The sequence below is a fragment of the Medicago truncatula genome, chromosome 1, assembly GCF_003473485.1.
Source record: "Medicago truncatula cultivar Jemalong A17 chromosome 1, MtrunA17r5.0-ANR, whole genome shotgun sequence".
NCBI lineage: Eukaryota > Viridiplantae > Streptophyta > Magnoliopsida > Fabales > Fabaceae > Medicago > Medicago truncatula.
Window position 1 is genome coordinate 50,946,715 of NC_053042.1, and position 20,509 is coordinate 50,967,223.

The 20,509-nt window shown below is 33.6% G+C and overlaps 3 protein-coding genes across 3 annotated transcripts; all 3 read left to right on the top strand.

Moving 5' to 3' along the window:
• The first annotated feature begins 410 nt into the window (after positions 1-410).
• On the top strand, positions 411-4,231 carry LOC11420245 (alpha-1,3/1,6-mannosyltransferase ALG2). Its single transcript, XM_024770512.2, has 10 exons — positions 411-466; positions 548-639; positions 927-1,052; positions 1,229-1,345; positions 1,460-1,653; positions 1,728-1,833; positions 1,924-2,071; positions 2,210-2,346; positions 3,455-3,621; positions 3,711-4,231. Exons 3-10 carry the CDS (start codon positions 989-991, stop codon positions 4,002-4,004), a joined length of 1,227 nt encoding a protein of 408 aa, XP_024626280.1. The 5' UTR covers positions 411-466; positions 548-639; positions 927-988; the 3' UTR covers positions 4,005-4,231.
• A 677-nt stretch (positions 4,232-4,908) lies between these two features.
• LOC11414098 (cysteine-rich receptor-like protein kinase 25) lies at positions 4,909-8,662 on the top strand. Its single transcript, XM_003592388.4, has 7 exons — positions 4,909-6,042; positions 6,261-6,401; positions 6,593-6,708; positions 6,810-7,020; positions 7,229-7,466; positions 7,703-7,853; positions 8,123-8,662. The coding sequence occupies exons 1-7, from the start codon at positions 5,220-5,222 to the stop codon at positions 8,462-8,464; spliced, it is 2,022 nt and encodes a 673-aa protein (XP_003592436.1). The 5' UTR covers positions 4,909-5,219; the 3' UTR covers positions 8,465-8,662.
• A 9,981-nt stretch (positions 8,663-18,643) lies between these two features.
• On the top strand, positions 18,644-19,594 carry LOC112418667 (uncharacterized). The gene is made up of 3 exons (XM_024775131.1): positions 18,644-19,226; positions 19,327-19,455; positions 19,539-19,594. Exons 1-3 carry the CDS (start codon positions 18,644-18,646, stop codon positions 19,592-19,594), a joined length of 768 nt encoding a protein of 255 aa, XP_024630899.1.
• The last annotated feature ends 915 nt before the right edge of the window (positions 19,595-20,509 follow it).

Sequence of the window (20,509 nt, forward strand, 5' to 3'; positions counted from 1 at the left end):
GCAAAAATATATTCTTCAACCTTTATCTTTTATCCATTATTTATTTTTTTTGGTAGTCGGGTTTGAACTCCGTACCTTACATATTTTATGCATCGTTCCAATCAACTGATCCAAACTCACAAGGATTATCTATTATTTGTTTTGGTCCGTTCGTCTTATTTTAAATTCATTTCAATCCTTTATGCTTCGTTTTAGTCTTTTATATTTTATCTTATAATCGTTTTAATCCTTTTTATATAAGTTTATTATTTCATTATGGACTAAAATGAATAGCAGGTACAAAATAAAAGACTGAAATGAATTAAAAAAATATAAAATACTAAATTGAATTTGAATAAATAAATGTTTTAGTAAAAATTAAAATAAAAAAAATTCAGCATCGATTGATTAGTTAATTAATTAATCTAAGAATTGGTAGCAAATGTAGATGAGTGTAGAGGCCGAGTTCGAACTGAACAACACCTTGGTAATTTTCTAATCAATTTACTCTGCAACAGTTGCATCGTTTTCATTTTGTTCTCCTTCTCTTCTTCTTCCTTCCTTTTAGGATCGGGTGCCGGATCCGGGTCACGAAGTAACGGGTCTGAACTGGCCGGCGAACAAACGCAGGCGGAGCTGGTCGTCCGTCCGTCCGTCCAGGTTTTCCTTTTTCTATTCTCATAGCTAGAAACATGATTTGATCACCGTAGTTGTGTTTATTTTCAGTTTTTTTTTTAATTGTTTGCAATCAACTCAAATTATTTTGCACCTGATTGTGTAAACAGTGAATGTTGTCTGATAATAATATTGTAGTCTGCCCATTTGTATGATTAAATAAATTTCAAATATAACCATATCTCTTTTGTATTGATCTTTCGACAAATGGACTGTGTTTCAATCTGCAATACTTTAATTTTGCTGGTTCCTTACACACCCTATGGTTGCAGGTATTATCAGGTGAATTTCTGCAACTGTCGTTTACATCTTATAATTCCAACTTTTACTCAATATGGCCGCCAAGGAAACGAATTCAAAAATGAACATTGCTATTATTCACCCAGATCTTGGCATAGGTAATAACTGGTGTCCCCAATTCTTTTCTATTCCATTCAAACAAAAATCAACAATTTGGATTGGATTTCCATTATTTTTTTAAATTGATTCAATGAAACAATATTTTACAATGTTCTTCTCTAGATTATTTTAAATACCTATAGTTGATTCACATAACCTTGTAATCGTTTTGTAGGTGGAGCCGAAAGATTAGTCGTGGATGCAGCTGTTGAACTTGCGTCTCGTGGTCATAAAGTTCATATTTTTACTGCACATCACGATAAAAATAGATGCTTTGAGGAAACCATTGCTGGTGAGTCTATCTCTGTATCTGTTTATCTTGGTGTGTCGCATTTGTTTTTATATATTTCTTTAATTGAGAAATTACATTGCCATTAAGATATAGTTTGATTTGTAATGATTTCAGGTATCTTTCCAGTTACTGTCTATGGTTCCTTTCTTCCCCGTCATATATTCTACCGTCTTCATGCATTATGTGCATACCTTCGGTGCCTATTTGTTGCTTTCTGTGTTCTTTTCCTGTGGCCTTCATTTGATGTAATACTGGCAGACCAGGTCTCTGTGGTTATCCCCATCTTGAAACTTAAAAGGTCAACTAAGGTAGCAAAATATGTGTGTGTGTATTCATGTTTTGTATTTTCAATTTATCTCAGTTAGCTCATTTTGTTTGGTAGGTTGTATTCTACTGTCATTTTCCAGACTTGTTACTGGCTCAACATTCAACTTTCCTCAGGAGGATATATAGGAAACCCATAGACTATTTAGAAGAAATAACAACTGGTTTGACTTTGTATCCCTGTTCTATTTTTCTTTTATCCTCCAAACTTATCTTCTCATGCATATACTGAATCATGCATTGCCGAATTGCAGGAATGGCCGATTCAATACTTGTTAACAGCAACTTCACTGCATCTACTTTTGCAAATACTTTTAAACATCTAGATGCTAAAGGAATTCGACCAGCTGTCCTTTACCCAGCAGTCAATGTGGATCAATTCAATGAACCTACTTCCACTAAGTAAATGACTTGCATCTAGCTTATTCTTATAACCATTTGTATAATATTTTTAAATGACTTGCATGTAGCTTGTTCTTATAACCATTTTTAAAATATTTGTTTAGAGAATCACAGTTTATGTTGTTGCTTCTGTTGTAGGCCAAACTTTCTTTCCATTAACCGCTTTGAAAGGAAGAAGAACATACAATTAGCAATTTCAGCTTTTGCTATGCTTTACTCGCCCAACAGAGTTCTTAAGCATCAAGCTATTACAAATGCTTCTTTGACTGTTGCCGGTGAGCATGTTTTGCTTATGATTTTGTATTTCTGTTCGCATTGATAGATATTATGGTGACGCTATGTGCATCATAAATTGTCATGGAAGTATCTATCTTGATGTTTGTGCCTTAGACCAAGTTTGATACAAAGGTGTCTTCAAGATACAATCTATTAATGTAAACAGAATTTATATTTTGGTTTGAAGTTAAGTGTCATAATTCTATTCTGTTCATATTATTTCAAGAGAATGTTTTGCAAATCTTCTCAGTTTGTAGGTAAATTATCTTGTGCTATGAAGTACTGACACGGACACCAGACGTGACACTGACACGTCGACATCGGTAGTAATTTAAGAAATGAGAAATACGAGTCCTTTGGATTTGTTTATCAATGGAACTCACGGATACTTCTCTAGGATAGTGAATGACAATATTATTGCCGTGAAGATTTTGAAAATGTCATTTGGTATAAATATTAACCCAGTCTTCGACGTAAAATAGAAAAAATTATTAACAATGAAGTGGATTCTTTAAAACTTTGAGCAGAAGGCAATGATCAAATATTGTTGAAAGGAATTTATCACTTGTAATAATATGATTTAAGCACTTTTCTCACTAAGCTTTCTGGATGTGATCCAACGGTAGTTGCTTCTAACTATTGGTCATCACGAAGCCAAGTGCTCTGCCGTACAAGTTGGGGACAGTTTGCAGAAGGATCAATATCCATGAAAATGTTCCTTGTGTTGTAAGCTGGTGATATTTATATGGGTCTGCAATGATTGTCACAACTTATTGTGATGAGTTTAAGATTTGGTTAAGATTTGGTTGTAGTTGACCCAACCTAGTGGATAAAAGTTGGTATTTTTTAAAGAATATTTGTCTGTGCTTGTAAAACAGTAGAGACCATTAAATTTATTGTTTCCTTTCTGTTTTGTGTTTAGGTTAGTTATATTTGAAGTCTTTCTTCCGACATTTTGCATCTCTACTTATACATGACTATTTTTCTCGCAGAGTAGCTCAGTCCTATGTTTGAACCACCGATATTTTTTTCATCTATTTCATTTTTGAGCATTTGTGTATGTTTACAATTTGTGAGTACAGAATTTATTGTCGTAAATTTTTTCAGGTGGCTTTGATAAACGGTTGAAGGAGAATGTAGAGTACCTAGAAGAGCTAAAAGATTTAGCCGAAAAGGAGGGGGTCTCTGATAAAATAAAATTTGTCACATCTTGCTCTACAGATGAAAGGAATGCTCTTCTTTCAGAATGCCTGTGTGTCCTTTACACCCCAGAGGTATGTGCAACCTTGTGAAGTATGATCGTTGAAAATTGATAAAATCTGAATGTAGGAACATAATTTTTACATAATGATATTTGAAACAGAATGAGCACTTTGGGATTGTTCCTTTGGAGGCAATGGCAGCTTATAAAGTGGTAATTGCATGTAACAGCGGTGGTCCTGTGGAGTCGATCAAGAATGGTGTAACAGGCTTCCTTTGCAGTCCTACACCACAAGAGTTTTCCTCAGCAATGGCTAACTTGATAAATGATCCCCAGGAAGCAGAAAAAATGGGCAATGAAGCTAGGAGGCACGTTGTCGAGTCTTTCTCTACAAAGACATTTGGCACACATTTAAATAGATATCTAATTGACATTTACCGTGGAAAGGAGGATTGAGTTTAACATTGGATACCATGGTTTTGACCTCAAGTTGTTTAGTTGACTTAGTACTTTCGTTGTGTATGTACACACATGCATACATGATTTAAATCGTAATTACTGGAGATGATGACATGTCCAATGTTGTAAAAGGCTCAACACTTTTTTTTTTGAAAGAAGGCTTAACACTTTTGGATATTTACTGATAATATAAAAGACATCGGACTGGTTATAGAATTTTTTTTTATGTGCTATGCTAAAACCTACAGCCACTTTAGCATTTTTTGGTGTAAAATAGGCAACACCTGCACGTAACTGTAGAGACTAAACTTTCAAGTTGGGTTGAGACCACAGTGGACGGTAAAGTTCTTCAAGAGTTTTAATGTTGTTGCATTATTAGGGTTGGATTTGAACTAATGGCATATGGTTAAGTACTCAAATAATTGCATTCGGACACTCTTGTATAGCCACACGGGCATTGGATGTATGAATACCATATTTTATTCTGTAAAATGGATGAAGCAATCTCTATTAAATGCCAAGACCAAGGTGCATTCAATAGTCAACATCCATATCTGATCTTTCATAGCTTTATTTTTTCTATTCATATTCGTATATATATTTTCAACCTTAGAACCAATAACTTAATTGCCTTGAAGGACCTTCCAATCTAAAGTCAGTCAATCCAATCAACAAAGGGTCGAAGCTGTGTGAACATGACCAGGAGATAGCAGGGTACAACGATGAGGTGCCTTTGCACGAGGAAGATTCATGATGTATGAGCAAAAGAAATGTGGAAATATGTTAGCAGGAAAAGGACAGGTTTGCATTGACGCTGAGTCAAACTGTCAAAGTCTTCGTGTATATCATGATTCATGAGTTAAAAGGACAGCATTATTTTTTTAATCCAATATATCAATATATTTACGCAACATAAACAAAAGTAATGATGCTAAAAAAAACAGATTTGTATCCCAACATGTCCTTTTAGCACATACACTCACCACAAAGACTTCTGTGCCAACTCTTGGGAGAAGGAAAAAGTCATTTACCAATTCAACTCCAGCATGTTCCTAACATTTTGTGGCAGTTCTTATTAGTCAACATTTATGTTCACAATTACTATCTATGCAGTATATAGTCACAGATTCATTCAATCACTTACACCAACTCACACGCAACACAATACAATTATAAACAAGGAAAAATCAAAGAACATCAAGAGCAAAAAACATGATCCATCAAAAACAAATGCTGCACCACTTCAAATTCTCTACCACTGTCTATGTTTTCTTTTGCTTCACACTAATTATAACCATAATAACAACTCAAGCAGCTACAGACCTATCCTTCATCCAGAGTTACTGTCCAAACACAAACACTTTTTCTTCAAACACAACCTACCAAACAAACCTCAACAAACTTCTTTCTATTCTTTCATCCAACTCCACAAACAAAAATGGTTTCTACTACACCACAGTTGGCGCCAACAACCCCGTAAACACCGTGTACGGTGCCTTTCTCTGCCGTGGAGATCGCACACAAAAAGAATGCAAAGACTGTGTTTCTGCAGCATCCAATCAAATCCCTCAAAAATGTCCTAAAGCAAAAGAATCAGTTATTTGGTTAGCTGAATGCATGATACGTTACTCAAACGTTTCATTCTTCAACGTAGCTGCAGAAGTTCCAGTGCTTGCGCTCATGAACACTGGAACTGTGATGGAGCAGAACCGGTTCATGCAACTTTTAGCGGATACAATGAACGCTGCCGCGGTAGAGGCGGTGAATGGTGGAGGTGACAAGAAGTTTGGAACAAAAGTGGCAAATTTTTCTAGTTTTCAAACATTGTATACACTTGCACAGTGTACACCGGATTTGTCAAATTCAGGATGCGAAAAGTGCCTCAAAATAGCAACTAATTATATACCATCTTGCTGTAGTGGAAAACAAGGAGCAAGAGTTCTTATTCCTAGTTGTAATATTAGGTATGAGTTGTATCCATTTTATCATGAGTTGAATGTGCCTGCTCCAGATGAACCGAGGCCAAATCCACAAGGTACTGTGAATTCTGATACTATATTGCATTTTTACATCTGATATAATTCATCTTTTACGGTCGCAAAGACATAAAAATAATTTGATTTTGATGGTGTAGCTCATTTATCCTGAAACTTTTTTTCAAAGTCCTGCTTACTTTCCATTCTTTGCATTTATGATTCACATGAAAATTATGATTAGCTGGTGATTATGATTAAGTTGATTCAATTTTTGCAGGAAAAAAATCACGGAACTCAGTAGTGTTAATTGTTGCTATAGTAGCTCCTATTGTGATCATTTTGTTGCTTACATTGTTTGTCTGCTGGATCATATCTAAAATGAAAAGAATAAAGTTCAACTCAGTGCCTCAAGAAAGTGGTATGGTTTGAAAATTAGCTTTGTTTTGTTACTTTTCCTTTTTTTCCCCTCATTTAGTATCAGTTGCAACGGATAATGAAATACATGTACAAAATAATTGAATGTTTTCTAGTTATTTTTTTGAAAGTTTTAGTTAAATTATGAAATATTTTAGAGGCTTTACTTTACTGGGGTAATTTTTTTTCCGGCAGTTGAAATCTCCAGGGTAGAATTCTTGCAATTTGATTTCGATACCATCGCAACGGCCACAAACAACTTCAGTGGTGACAATAAATTAGGGGAAGGAGGATTTGGCGAGGTTTACAAGGTATTTGATCTACATTTGTACATACATATATTTTCTTTTTTGCTTATATTAAAGACCGGAGGAATACTAGTTTGGAGTTTTAACTTCAGAGCTTCTTTCAGGGTATGCTGTTTAATGGACAAGAGATTGCTGTGAAGAGGCTATCAAGAAGTTCTGGTCAAGGCATAGAAGAATTCAAGAATGAGGTCGTTTTGGTAGCCAAACTACAACACAGAAATCTTGTTAGGATTCTTGGGTTTTGCTTGGATGGTGAAGAAAAGATGCTCATTTATGAATTCATGCCCAACAAAAGTCTAGACTATTTTCTATTTGGTGTGTGCATCAAAATACATTTTCTTATTTTCTAGCATGTTTGGATGTTTCATTGTAAGTTGAGAATGTTTCCATATTAATGAACTATACCTTTAGTGATAAAAGGTATAGTTCTATCTGCTGGGACCTTCCCAAAAAACATCCAAACATGCTAGAAACCAATTTGTTTGTTAAATTTAAGTTGCTTTAATTTTATGATAATACGCAGATCCTGAAAAAGCACATCAGATAAATTGGCCAAGACGATACAAGATAATAGAAGGAATTGCCCGTGGAATGCTTTATCTTCACGAAGATTCTCGACTTAGAATCATACATCGCGATCTTAAAGCTAGTAATATATTATTAGATGAGAATTTAAATCCCAAAATTTCAGATTTTGGGATGGCAAGAATATTTGGTGTTGATCAAACTCGAGGAATCACAAACAGAGTTGTTGGAACATTGTAAGCTTCATTTCCTTACTATTTCTTAGTTTGGTTGTTCTCTGCTATTATTAATTTGGTTTAAAAAAAAAGAAACAATTTGTAAGTAGATTTAACATTTTGATTGAATGTATAAGAATTCTTGCATGTATATGAGCATGAGTCATTTTTTTTTGCTTCTCAAATATTAATGGTCAAACATTTTCTCTTGATTGAAATCCATGTCCATACTTCATACGGATTTGTTCTCTTTACAGGGGTTACATGTCTCCAGAGTATGCAATGCACGGAGAATTTTCTATCAAAACAGATGTGTATAGCTTTGGTGTCCTCGTTCTCGAGATAATTACCGGAAAGAAGATCACATCCTTTCGCGAATCAGGCTACGCCGAGGACCTTTTGAGCTATGTGAGTTAATTTGATCTAACTGAACATTTTTTAGTATCAAGTAATGAATGAATAGAAATTTTGGAGGCAACCAAAATTTATTGTTCATTTCTTACTATTACTATTATTTGATTTGATTTCAAAACACTTCGTGCGGAGAAGAATGGTATTGCGGGTTTGATCCTGAACCCTAACACATCAAATGTCTCCAACTACTTTAACTATCTCAGCTGCACGTACGGGACTGTTTCTTGATTCATACCTAAATAAACAAAGCGTATTATTTTCAGGCTTGGAAAAAATGGAATGATGGGACACCATTAGAGTTACTGGACATGACATTGAGAGATTCATACACAAGTGTTGAAGTAACAAGATGCATCCATGTTGGGTTATGTTGTGTTCAAGAAGATCCAGATCAAAGACCATCGATGCAGACAGTAGTTTTACTGCTAAGTAGCCATTCTGTTACTCTTGAACCACCTCAACGACCAGCGGGTTATATTAGTAGCAAAACTGATCAAAGCTTTGCAACAAAAGATTTTGATAGCTCAGACAAGTCTACATCTAAAAGCCAATCGGTTGCAGTTTCTGTTGATGATGCATCCATCACTCAGGTGTACCCTCGATAGTGCTTCTACTCACTAGGTGTACCATCTATGCAGTAGCTTTGGCTGCCCCATTCTTTTTACTCTTATTTGAATAATTTGGCATATCTTGTAATTAGCTACCCAATAAAATATATTTAGCTACCACAAATGTGCTTATTTGTCAAAAATTAGTAGAAGTGAGAAAGTCAAAAGATATTAATTTGTTTGATAGATGTATTATACCTTATTTCGAAAATTTTGATCCCATAAACAAGGATAATTTTAGGTAGACACCCTTTTTGAACCATACACACATCCTATGTGGCATCATTTGTCATAGTGGATTTTTTTTTGTTTTATTTAAAATAAAAGTAAACAAAACAAAATTAAAATTAAAAAAATCTGAAACTTTGTGCCCTTGCTCTCAGTTCGATCCCTCTTTCCCTAAGTTCGGGGATGAAGCCCATCGTCTTTGTCTCCTCCCAACCGCTCGATCTCCTCCCACTCTCTTCGTTTCCTCATGGACATTGGTCTCATTCACCGCCGTGTTCCCTCACTTGCGTCGACAACTCAATCTCTTGGCCTCCTCCCAATCACAATTGATTCACTCTCTTCATCATGGGTTGAAGGTGATCTCTATCTCTTCATCATGGGTTGAAGGTTTACATTTAGGTTTTCTTGTGTTTTGAATCTTGTTTTTCCACAATTGGTAATCAGTACGTTTTACAACCAAGAATGGGTCAGATGCAAATGTTTTCTTTTCATAGAATTGAATTTGGATTGACCCCAAAAATCAATAACCATTATTGTTAATCACTTTTAGTGGCCGGTTAACTCTTGTTTCATGGGCCATGCTTATGGATATTTTTAGTAGGATGGAATGGTGCTTTTGGCTAGTTGATGACCATGGACAAGAAGTTTCATCATCCTTGCATCCATGAAACTAAAATCTTGGGTTAATAAAATAGGAGGATTTAAGTAAATACACTTTGAGTTATTAATCAATTAAAGTATTAATTATTGCCTCTGACTTATGTTATTGATGCATATTTAATTTATGCCGGGCTTGAATGAACTATTTAGGTTAATGATGTTAGGAACATAATACAATGTAATTTGAACTTTTATGAATTAGTTTCCTGTTTTTATAAGAAGATCCATTTGACCGTTTTGAAGAGTGTTTCATTTTGTCATATCAACGTAGAAGCTAACTCTTTAGAAGACTCTTTGACTAAAAGTGGCTTTTGTATGAAGGCAGATGGATTAGGTAGCTAGGAGTATGGTCAACTTATATACGACCAATTTTGCACGCAAGAAAAACATATGGTTACGCCTTTGTAAAATTTTGGTTATATATAGTTATATTCGACAATGCTAGTAGAGTCAATCAAATTCCCTAAGGACATCATGTTCTTACTCGTTTGTGCTTGAAAGTCCAGATGTCTGATTAGTTGATAAAAAAGACTAACTATCAGCTCAATTTTTTTTGTATCACCTTTTGGAAGATTTGGCAGGTTAGGAACCAGATGGTGTTCCAAAATCAGCAATTGAATCCTATCCAAATATCTATTTCAATTTTGGAGTTCACTTAAGAGCTCAATTGTTCAAACCATTCTGCAATTGCTACAGTTACAGTGAGATCTGATGCTGAATTTTGGTGTCCCCCTCCACCAGGTGTGATGAATCTGAATTTGAATGTGGATGGAGGATGCTTTAAGGAATCTGAATTTGAATCTAGAGACCATAGAGGAGTCCTAGAATTATCCAAGGTCTTATTTGGATGGTTGAGATGTAAAATATTATTCTAGATTGCATAGACATTTTATCTAATCTGTCCAATTGTACTGTAATTTTTATTAAAAGAACTAAGATTGTTGTTGCCCATAGCCTAGTGGGGGTAGAAAAAGGTTTGGTTCTAACTCATGGGTGAGATATGTCCCTAAACCCGCAACCTCTGCTGCTTGTACTAATTAAATAATGAGAGTAGATTATAAACTTATAGCTGGGTAATTTTGAAAGCAGGAAAAAAATGGTTATCCCTTTGTAAAATTGTGGTCATATGCTTCGATCATTTGGTTATCTGAGTTATCATGTGAAAACCATATCATTTAAGTTTATTGAAAGCAGAAAAAAAATGGTTATCCCTTTGTAAAATAATGGGTAGCTTTGCCGCTGCACATAACACCACAAAATTAGCCTACGTTCAGTTTGATTTATATACCTTATATTGAAATTTTGTTTTTTCTTGGTATGCAATTACATTTGCATAATTATAACATTATAGTTCAGGCTAATGTGATGCAACTGGTTTTAAGATGTTTCAAATGCCCTAATATAAAGACAAATTATGAATCCTATGTTATTCACAGTAGAAATTGACAACAAACATTGAAGTCATGTTAAAATGATATACAGTAACTAAGAGAATATGGCCAACTGAGTTTAATCTGTGCTTATGTTATATTTTTTTGGAATTTAGTCAAAAGTTAAGTGAAGTCTGAACAACGATAATTGTTCCGGCCAGAATTCAAGCTCAAATTTTCCCAAACAATTTGTTCTTGATCGAAGCTCACTAGTGGTACTTATTATATATCATCCACTAGAGTTGGGGAAAGTTTTGGGACTTATAAAGTGTTGATACATTTACTTATATATTATACAAAACAAGGTTTCCACATTGCCATCAAAATTCTATTTCAAGCCTTGTTGGATATTACATTGCCATCAAATACTCAACCGACGGATGGTCGTGCACATATGAAAAGAGAACATATATCGTTACTATCCAATGGAGGCCCTCTTGACGTTTAGGATGTGCAATCGTACATGACCCCATTTGTTTAGAGGCAACAATTTGTTTTTGAGTAAATTACACTCCCCTTCTCTTAAAGATGTTTAAATTACACTCTCCTTTCCTTTTAAGTTAAAATATATACTCACCTCTCCTCTTATTCAAAATATATTAAAAAATATTTCATCCCCCTCCTCTAAGAGAAGCTTGTTACATTCCTCTTCCCTCTTATGTTAAAATCTACACTTTAATCCCTCAATAAAAAAAATTATTTTTAATAATCTAGCAAAAAATTATAATCTAACACACTTTGGAAAAAAAATAGTATTACGGGCTATTTTAATATAACTAAAATTTGAATACATATTTTTCGCTATTTTTTATTCACAATTTCATTAACATATAGTTTTAAACCCAAAAATAAAATATGAAACAACCCAAAATAAAATAAAAATATGTGAAAAATAACTAAATACAATAAAGTATGGTTATTTAAAAGTTAATTTTATACTCTAAAATATAAAACTAATAGCAAAATATTTAAATTTAATTATCATTCATATTTAAATTATAAAGAAATGAATTTTCTTTTCTTAATTGGTGGTTCAAAATTAATATATATCATAAAAATATTTATTTAAGTTAAAAATAGATTAAAGTGCATTGCATATTTAATTATTAAGGGAGACGGTTGTAATTCAAACATCTTATAGGGGAGGAGAATATAAATTTTTCTTTTCAAGGGAGGAGAGTGTATAGTTTAACATAAGAAGGAAGGGGAATGTAATTCAAGCATCTTTGAGGGGAGGGGAGGGGAGTGTAATTTACTCTTTATTTTTTCCATAATTATTCTTTTAAATGTATAAGAAGCTTTGGGGAATCATCTTCATAAATGTACTATAATTTATATACCGTCTATTGTAATTAGCCTACGTTCCGTATGATTTATATACCTTATATTGTAATTTTGTTTTTTCTTAGTATGCAATTCACATTTGCGTAATTATAAAATTATAGTTCAAGCTAATGTGATGCAACTGGTTTTAAGATATTTCAAATACCCTAGTATAAGACAAATTATGAATCCTATGTTATTCAAAGAAGGATATTGACGACGAACTTTGCAGTCATGCTAAAATGATATATAGTAACTACGAGAATATGACCAACTGAATTTAATCTGTACTTATGTTATGTTATATTGTTTTTGGAATTTAGTCTGAAGTCTAAACAATAATTGTTTCGGCCAGAATTCAAATTCAAATTCTCCAAACAATTTGTTCTTAATTGGAACTCACTAATAGTTATATATCATCCACTAGGGAAAGTTTTGGGACTTATAAAGTGTTGATACACATTTACTTACATATTATCCAAAAAAAGTTGTCCAAATATTGACATAAAAATTCTTTTTCAAGCCGCCTTGTTGGATATTAGTTGAATCATTATCGACCTATGTCGAAAGAAAAATTAGTGTCTAATAAAATAAAATATTCTACATACAAGAATATATAGTTTACCAATTTATGGAAAGAAAAAAAATATACAAAGATTACATTGATTTAGTGGAATTGGATTCAAATCCCATTGATTTTGAGCTCTATGAATAAAGATGACAAACATATTTATGAATATCTCAAAATGTGTGGATTGTCCATTTAGTAGATACCTAGGTATCCACACATACTCCCTCCGTTGCCAATTATAAGTAAATTTAATTTTTTAGATTCATTTAATTAATGATGTACGTGATTCATCCGTTGTCAACTATAAACAAATTTGATTTTTTTAGATTCATTCAATTAATGATGTATGTGGTTCATATTATGGATCACATACATCATTAATTATGGACCACATACATAATTAATCGAATGAATCTAAAAAGTTAAATTTGCTTATAATTGACAACAGATGGAGTATAGGACAAACACATATATTATATTTATCAAGAATACCGAGATACCCACACATATTAGACAAACACATATAATATATTTATCAAGAAGAGCCAACATGTATTCCCTCCGTCCCAGTTTAAGTGAACCAGTTAACCATTTCACACATATTAACAAAAGTATATAAATGAAAGAGAGAGAGAGGAATGATTTTGAGTGTTTTTGTCAAGTATTGGTGCATTCTTCTTTATCATAAATATAAATTAGAATATATTGAATTGGCGTGGTGAATGTAGTATTAATTAGAATTATCATTGAAAAAAAGTAATTAATGTTGTTTTGAAAAGTGAAATGAATCAATATTTTTGGACAATATTTTTTTACAAATGTCTCAATTATTATGCAACAGAGGGAGTATATCATATTTTCCACGATAATGAATATACATTTAAAGTAATAAAGTTGAATATTTTTATGGAAAAGAAAATGCTGACTAGTACTAGGGATAGAAATAGGCCAGGCCAGCCTACGACTTAGCCTACAACAGGTCAGGTTAGTGATGTAGTATTAAAAGTAAATATTTTTGTTATCGTCTCCACATGAACTGATGTGATATTCTAAGCCGTTCAACAATCGGTATCGTTCTGAGCTAAGGATTCGATACTGTTTTGTTTCATGAACTATAAAACTACGGACTTGTGAGAGATATGAGAGTTAACAGGGAAATGATTATGTTGAGATTAAACTTCATCGACCTACATATACGTATTCTAAGATTAGTGTTGCGAATTCTAATTATCAATTGATATTATCACATATTGCTCAACAACATCATTCGTGTCCAAATGATGTCGTAATTTTTATTGAGTCGTCTAATCGTCGATTTCCTAAACTATTAAACTTTTCAATAGTCAATTATATTGTTATATAGTTGATTTCCCAAACTATACAATGATACGAAAGCTTTAAGTTTCAATATTCAAAGTGATTATCAAACCTAAGTTCCATGTCTAGAACCTAAGCATTGATAGAAGATTATTCTCAACTAGATTCAAAAAGTATTTTTCAATAACAATTCAAATTCATAGGATAGAAATGAAAAACAAGAATAACATCAATATCTTAAGATAATTTAGAATCACACAACATCTAAATCAAAGGGAATACATACTAATAAAGTTAACTACATTTAATCCCAACAAAAAGAGTTTAGCTACTCATTGTCATGGTAACCTTACAGGGAGAAAAGAAGAGATGGAATAGAAGCAAGCCATGATGTCTCAATGATCCTGTGAATCCCTTCAATCCTTGTGCCCCTTGCTCCTTAATGATCTCTCTATGTTTCCCCTGTTTTCTCTCTTCCTTAAGTGGCTTATGTTTTGATGATTCTGTCTGAAATGACAGAAATGAGCTTTTATACATATGCTGAAAAAGTGACATTTCGCCTGGCGAAGTTTGGCTCGCCATGGCGACTTGAGCTTTCTTTTCCAGTGGGTTTCTACCACATCACTTTGATCAGATAAAATCGCCTTTTTTTTCGCCTGACAGAATTTCTGCTCGCCATGGCGAAGTACTCTTGTCCTGTTTTTCCAACTCTCTGGAACTACTCGCCTAGCGAAATATTTTGCCTGGCAGGATTTCTGCTCGCCATGGCGAAGTAGCTTTTGCCCACTTTTGTTCTTTTTGGTCCTTGCTTGATGTTTTGGCACTCAATTCCTGCATAAATGGGTAGAGTAAGATGAATAAAACGTAATAGATCAATAATCACTTTTCTCTCGGCTTTTCCCTGAATAACTTGTGAAACAAGTAACAAACGTGCCGTAAATAATCATTTGAAATACTACTTTTTTGACACTTATCAGTTAGGCTAGACTTTTTTCTTAAATAGAGGAGGCCTAACCTTTTTTAGAAGACTATTTAACTTAAAAGGTTAGTCCACATGCCATTTTTTTTTTGAATTAGCAAATTTTATTAAAAACTATATCTCTGCTCAAGACGAACAAAGACCAGTGAAACGATGCAAACGAAAGGCGCCGTATATAGGCAGAACACCTGAAGAATAAAAACCAATAAGAGACTCATACAAGAACCGACCATTGAAAAAACGAATTATTATAAAAGCCTCTTAGGCATATTAGGTCGGCATATTGAAGTAAATATGAATAATATTATTTATTATTATATTATATTTTCTACCTTGAATTAAAATAAAAATTTGTTAACTTTTTCAATAATTCAAGCTTATTAGTATACATTAATTTTTTTTCTTCATATTTAAACATATTATTATAAACTAGAATTGAAATATGATCAAATATATAGTCAAATTTCTTAAAAACTCATGTTGATTATCAAAAGAGAGTTTAATATAAATGATATATTAGTTCGCTAGTCTATTTAAACTTAGATCACATTGCTTATTTAAAGATGTTCATATGAAATAGACTTTTAAACAGACTAGCAGGTCGTATCAGACTTTCACTTTCAGAAGGCCAGACTTAGACCTTCAAAGAATTTGACAGGCCAGGCTCAGGCCTTGCAAATCCTAGCTCGACCTAGCCTATTCCCATCCTTAACTAGTACCCAAAATATTGGTTGAGGAAACAAATATAGTAACATTGGAACCGTCAAATCCTCAAAAGTATAAAAAATGTTATTTTCAACTTCAAACTTTCTTATTTCAGCTTTCTCTCTAAAGATATGAGTAAAGATCATCTCCATTTATTAAATTAAATGAAGTATACAATTTGGAGAGAGATGGACACAAAAAAGTGATAGTAAATGCTTCCATTAAATGGGTCCCGCCTGCATTAATTTTTTTATATTTTTTTCAATTTTTTTTTGTCTTTATCTCACCAAAATGAAAAAAATGAAGAGAATTATATATGGAGAGGATAACTCCTAAAGATATATAATACCTCTGTCCCTATATCTAAGACCTTTTTGTCAAAATCACGAGAATTAAGATAATCGATATTGGTATTAAAGATGTTTGTAATCACTATTGTTTTCACAATTTTGTCCTTTAGAGAGAGGTAGTTTATGTTTTCAACATGATATTTATTGTTGATTATTGAAGAAAAAGATGTATAATAAATAGGGGCATATATGTAAACAAATAATTAATGTAGTTGGAAATAGCAAAGATATCCTATAAAAAGGGTCTTATAATTAGAGACGGAGGTAGTAGTAACTTTCTTTACTGCGTGTTCTACTTTTCTCGAGTAAAGATCCTCTTCATTTATCAAATTAAATAGAGTATACAATTTAGAGAGAGATGTACACAAAAAAATGATAGTAAATGCTTCCATTAAATGGGTCCCATCTGCATATTATTTTATACATTTTTAAAGATTTTTTGCTCAACAAATAAATAAAATGGAGAGAATTATAAATGAAGCGGATCTTAACTCACTTTTTTCGTGCTCGTTAGCATGACTCTTTATGGAAAAAGGAAATTTTTTTAAAATGGATTCTCTTACAAGCGTATTGAGCTTAATCTAAGACCAAGTGCAATGGCTTGTTGAAAGTGTCATTCAACATGTTGAATCATTGTAGTGGGGGGTGTTGAAATTGGAAAAAAAAAACCGAGTTGGAGGAAAGAGATGATGAACAAGTTCAACTAGTTGAAAGCCTGGCCCGCACAGACACGTGGCGCGACGCGATTGCATGAAACAGGCGCGTGAGAGACTGGAAGCGCGGAGAGAGAAAGAGAAATGGATAAATGATGTGACACTTGGCATGTTTTGATTGGCTGCTTGGATTTTTATCTTCTTAATAATTTGGACTCAATTATTTCATTGCAAATAATTTTTTTTTTTAAACAAAATTCGTGATTTTTTTTTTTATCTATAAATAGAGACTTGAATCATTTCATTTGGACACAGAAAAAAAAACCAAATTTTTCACTCTCTTAATCTTATTATTAGCTTTTCTTTTGAAGTTTTAGTCTTTATTCAGTGAAATGGATCTCAATAACAATCAATTCAACACCCAAAATTCTTCTGATTACTCATTTGGCTACCAAAATCCCAACAATTATCAACACTCAAATCAATTTCTCAACCAACATCCTCAAAACCCAAATCAATTCCCCAACCAACATCCTCAAAACATGCCTAATTTTGATTTTGCCTCAAATTTCAATCACTCATCCTCTGTTCCAAACAACTTTCATCCATATTATAGATCTATGATGGGAAATCCATCTCAAACACCCCCATTTAATCGTTATATGCCAATGGTGAATGAAATTTTTCAGAGTGTTGGTGAATATCCTGAATTTTCATCACAAATAAATCGTGGTGGAATGACAAGAGCTAATGAAGTCACTCCAATTCCAGAGGATACAACTCCTAAGAGCAAGAAAAACCAGCAACCATCATGAAACACTGAACAAAAGTTGGTGTTAATTAGTGGGTGGATAAAATATGGAATATGCAGTGTTGTCGGGAGAAACCAGACAAGTGACGCATATTGGGGTAAAGTTGCTGAGTATTGTAATGAGCATTGCTCATTCGATTCTCCACGCGATGTAGTTGCATGCCGAAACTGTTTTAATTATATGAGCAAATTAATAAATAAATGGATTGGTGCTTATGATGGCGCTAAGCGTTTGCAAGGAAGCGGTTGGTCGGAAGATGATGTTTTGGCAAAAGCCCAGGAATTATATGCATGTGGGAAGAATGTTCAATTTACTTTAAAGGAAGAATGACATGCTCTCCGTGATCAACCACGTTATGGTAGTTAAATGGGAGGAAATGTTGTGTCAGGAAGTAGTGGATCTAAGAGATCTCACGACGACTCTGTAAGATCTAGTGCTCGTCCAATCAGTAGGGAGGCAGCTAAAAAAAAGGTAAAAAGAAAAGCAAGGACACTGCTGCCTTGGAGGAAGTGGAAAAGGAGTGGATTGAATTCAAAGAAATCAAGGTGCAAGAGATTGAACAATTGAAAGAGTTCACCTTGGTGCAACAGGAGAAAAACAGATTGAAGAAAATGAAACTGTATGTAAAGTTAAGTTCCGAAGAGTATCTCGATGACCGGAAAAAAGAGCTGTTGGAAAAGTTGGAGCGTGAGCTGTTTTGAAATTAATTGCAATCCAATATTTGTTTGTATTCGGTCAAAATTGTCAGTGTTGTTTAGACCCCAATGTTTGCTTTAATAATTGTCAGTGTTGTCTAGTCCTCAGTGATGGTCCCTAGTGTTGTCTAGTCCCCAATGACTTATTTCACCTACTATTTGCTTTAATAATTATGCCCACTGTGTGCCCATTATTTCACCTACAATTTGCTTTAATAATTATGCCCACTGTGTCTCCATTATTTCACCTACTATTTGCTTTAATAATTATGCCCACTGTGTGCCCATTATTTCACCTACAATAACTTATTTCAAATCCATCAGTGTCCACCACACAATGTACTTATATATAGGGACTCATATCTACTTTCAATTTCACAAATCTCATTCATATCTACTTCCAATTTCACAAATCTCATTCATATCTACTTCCAAAATAACTATCGTCAACCGATGTTGAAGCCTACTTCCAAAAACGTGATGTTGAAGACACTTATATCGTCAACCGATTTATTCAGTGTCGTAAAAAAAATAGAGGGAGGTAGTGGATCTCATAGTAGAAAATATCATGTAGCAGCAAACCAAAGACTCATTGACGACTACTTTGCCAATGAGCCTACATATGACGATGCAATGTTTCGTCGTCGGTACTGGATGCAAAAACACGTTTTCCTTCGAATCGTTGGAGAACTTTCAATTAGTGATAACTACTTCACCCAGCGAGTTGATGCCGCCAACAAAGAAGGTATATCACCGTTAGCAAAATGTACCACATCAATGCGAATGTTAGCATATGGTGTGGCAGCAGATGCGGTCGATGAATACATCAAAATAGGAGGTACTACAACATTGAAGTGCTTACGTAGATTCTGTAAAGGAATCATACGATTGTATGAGCAAGTGTACCTGAGAGCACCAACCCAAGATGACCTTCAAAGAATACTACATGTTAGTGAAATGCGGGGTTTCACAGGGATGATCGGGAGTATTGATTCCATGCACTGGGAGTGGAAAAATTGTCCTAAAGCATGGGAAGGTCAATTTACCAGGGGGGGATAAGGGAACCACCACAGTTATTCTTGAAGCAGTTGCATCTCATAATCTATGGATCTGGCATGCCTTTTTTGGATGTCCAGGAACGTTGAACGATATCAACGTTCTAGACCGGTCACCGGTGTTTGATGATGTGGAACAGGGAAAGGCTCCAATGATGAATTTCTTTGTGAATCAACGTCCCTATAATATGGCATACTATCTACCTGATGGTATCTACCCTTCTTATCCAACTTTCGTCAAATCAATTAGATTTTCTCAAAGTGAACCCGATAAGTTATTTTCAAAACATCAGGAGGCATGTCGGAAAGACATCGAACGTGCTTTTGGAGTGCTTCAAGCTCGATTTAAAATCATTCGTGAACCAGCTCGCTTGTGGGACATAGCTGATTTGGGTATCATCATGAGGTCATGCATCATATTACATAATATGATTGTTGAGGATGAACGAGATACATATGCTCAACGTTGGACCGATTTTGAGCAATCTGAGGGAAGTGGTTCTAGTACACCGCAACCATACTCGACCGAGGTGTTACCTACTTTTGCAAATCATGTGCGTGCTAGATCTGAGTTGCGTGATCCAAATGTTCATCACGAATTGCAAGCAGATCTAGTGAAGCACATATGAACAAAGTTTGGAATGTTTCGTGATTGAAGATGATTTGTATCGTACTAAATAAATTACTTGTGTGTTGTGTGCTTGTTTGTTATCTTGCATTTTAAGCTATTTGTGTGTCGCGTGCTTAGTTTGTTGTATTGCATTTTAAGTTAAAAAAATAAATAAATTATTTAAATAAATTTTGTTTTTACAAAAGAAAAAAATTGTTAAGTGTTTCTTTATTTTAATTTAATTATAATCGATAATTGTCATTTTATGTAATTATAAAAACAAAAATATAAAATTAAATAAGAGAATAAGAAATAAAAGATGGTGGAGTAGAGTGTTGAATGAAAAAATCATTGGAAAAGTAAAAATTGAATGTGTGTTGAATTAAAAGAGAGAAAATGATGTGGAGTGCTGAGAATTGAAAAAATGAATATTGTAACGGTCTAAGTCAATTATTATGCTTTAAAAAGTTATTACACACATATCTATAGAATATTACTCCCTCTGTCCCTATATATAAGACCCTTTTGCCAAAATCACGGGAATTAAGATAGTGGATATTTGTATTAAAGTTGTTTGTAATCACTATTGTTTTTACAATTTTATCCTTTAAGAAAGAAGGTTAGTTTATGTTTTCAACATGTTATTTATTGTTG

Coding starts and splice junctions, on each gene's coding strand:
- LOC112418667 (XM_024775131.1), top strand. CDS start 18,644: ATGTTGAAGCCTACTTCCAAAAACGTGATGTTGAAGACACTTATATCG. Junction 19,227..19,326: donor TTGTCCTAAAGCATGGGAAG/GTCAATTTACCA, acceptor TTGGATGTCCAG/GAACGTTGAACGATATCAAC. Junction 19,456..19,538: donor GGCATACTATCTACCTGATG/GTATCTACCCTT, acceptor TCAAAACATCAG/GAGGCATGTCGGAAAGACAT.
- LOC11414098 (XM_003592388.4), top strand. CDS start 5,220: ATGATCCATCAAAAACAAATGCTGCACCACTTCAAATTCTCTACCACT. Junction 6,709..6,809: donor GATTTGGCGAGGTTTACAAG/GTATTTGATCTA, acceptor AGCTTCTTTCAG/GGTATGCTGTTTAATGGACA. Junction 7,467..7,702: donor AACAGAGTTGTTGGAACATT/GTAAGCTTCATT, acceptor TTCTCTTTACAG/GGGTTACATGTCTCCAGAGT.
- LOC11420245 (XM_024770512.2), top strand. CDS start 989: ATGGCCGCCAAGGAAACGAATTCAAAAATGAACATTGCTATTATTCAC. Junction 1,053..1,228: donor TCACCCAGATCTTGGCATAG/GTAATAACTGGT, acceptor ATCGTTTTGTAG/GTGGAGCCGAAAGATTAGTC. Junction 1,834..1,923: donor TTTAGAAGAAATAACAACTG/GTTTGACTTTGT, acceptor GCCGAATTGCAG/GAATGGCCGATTCAATACTT.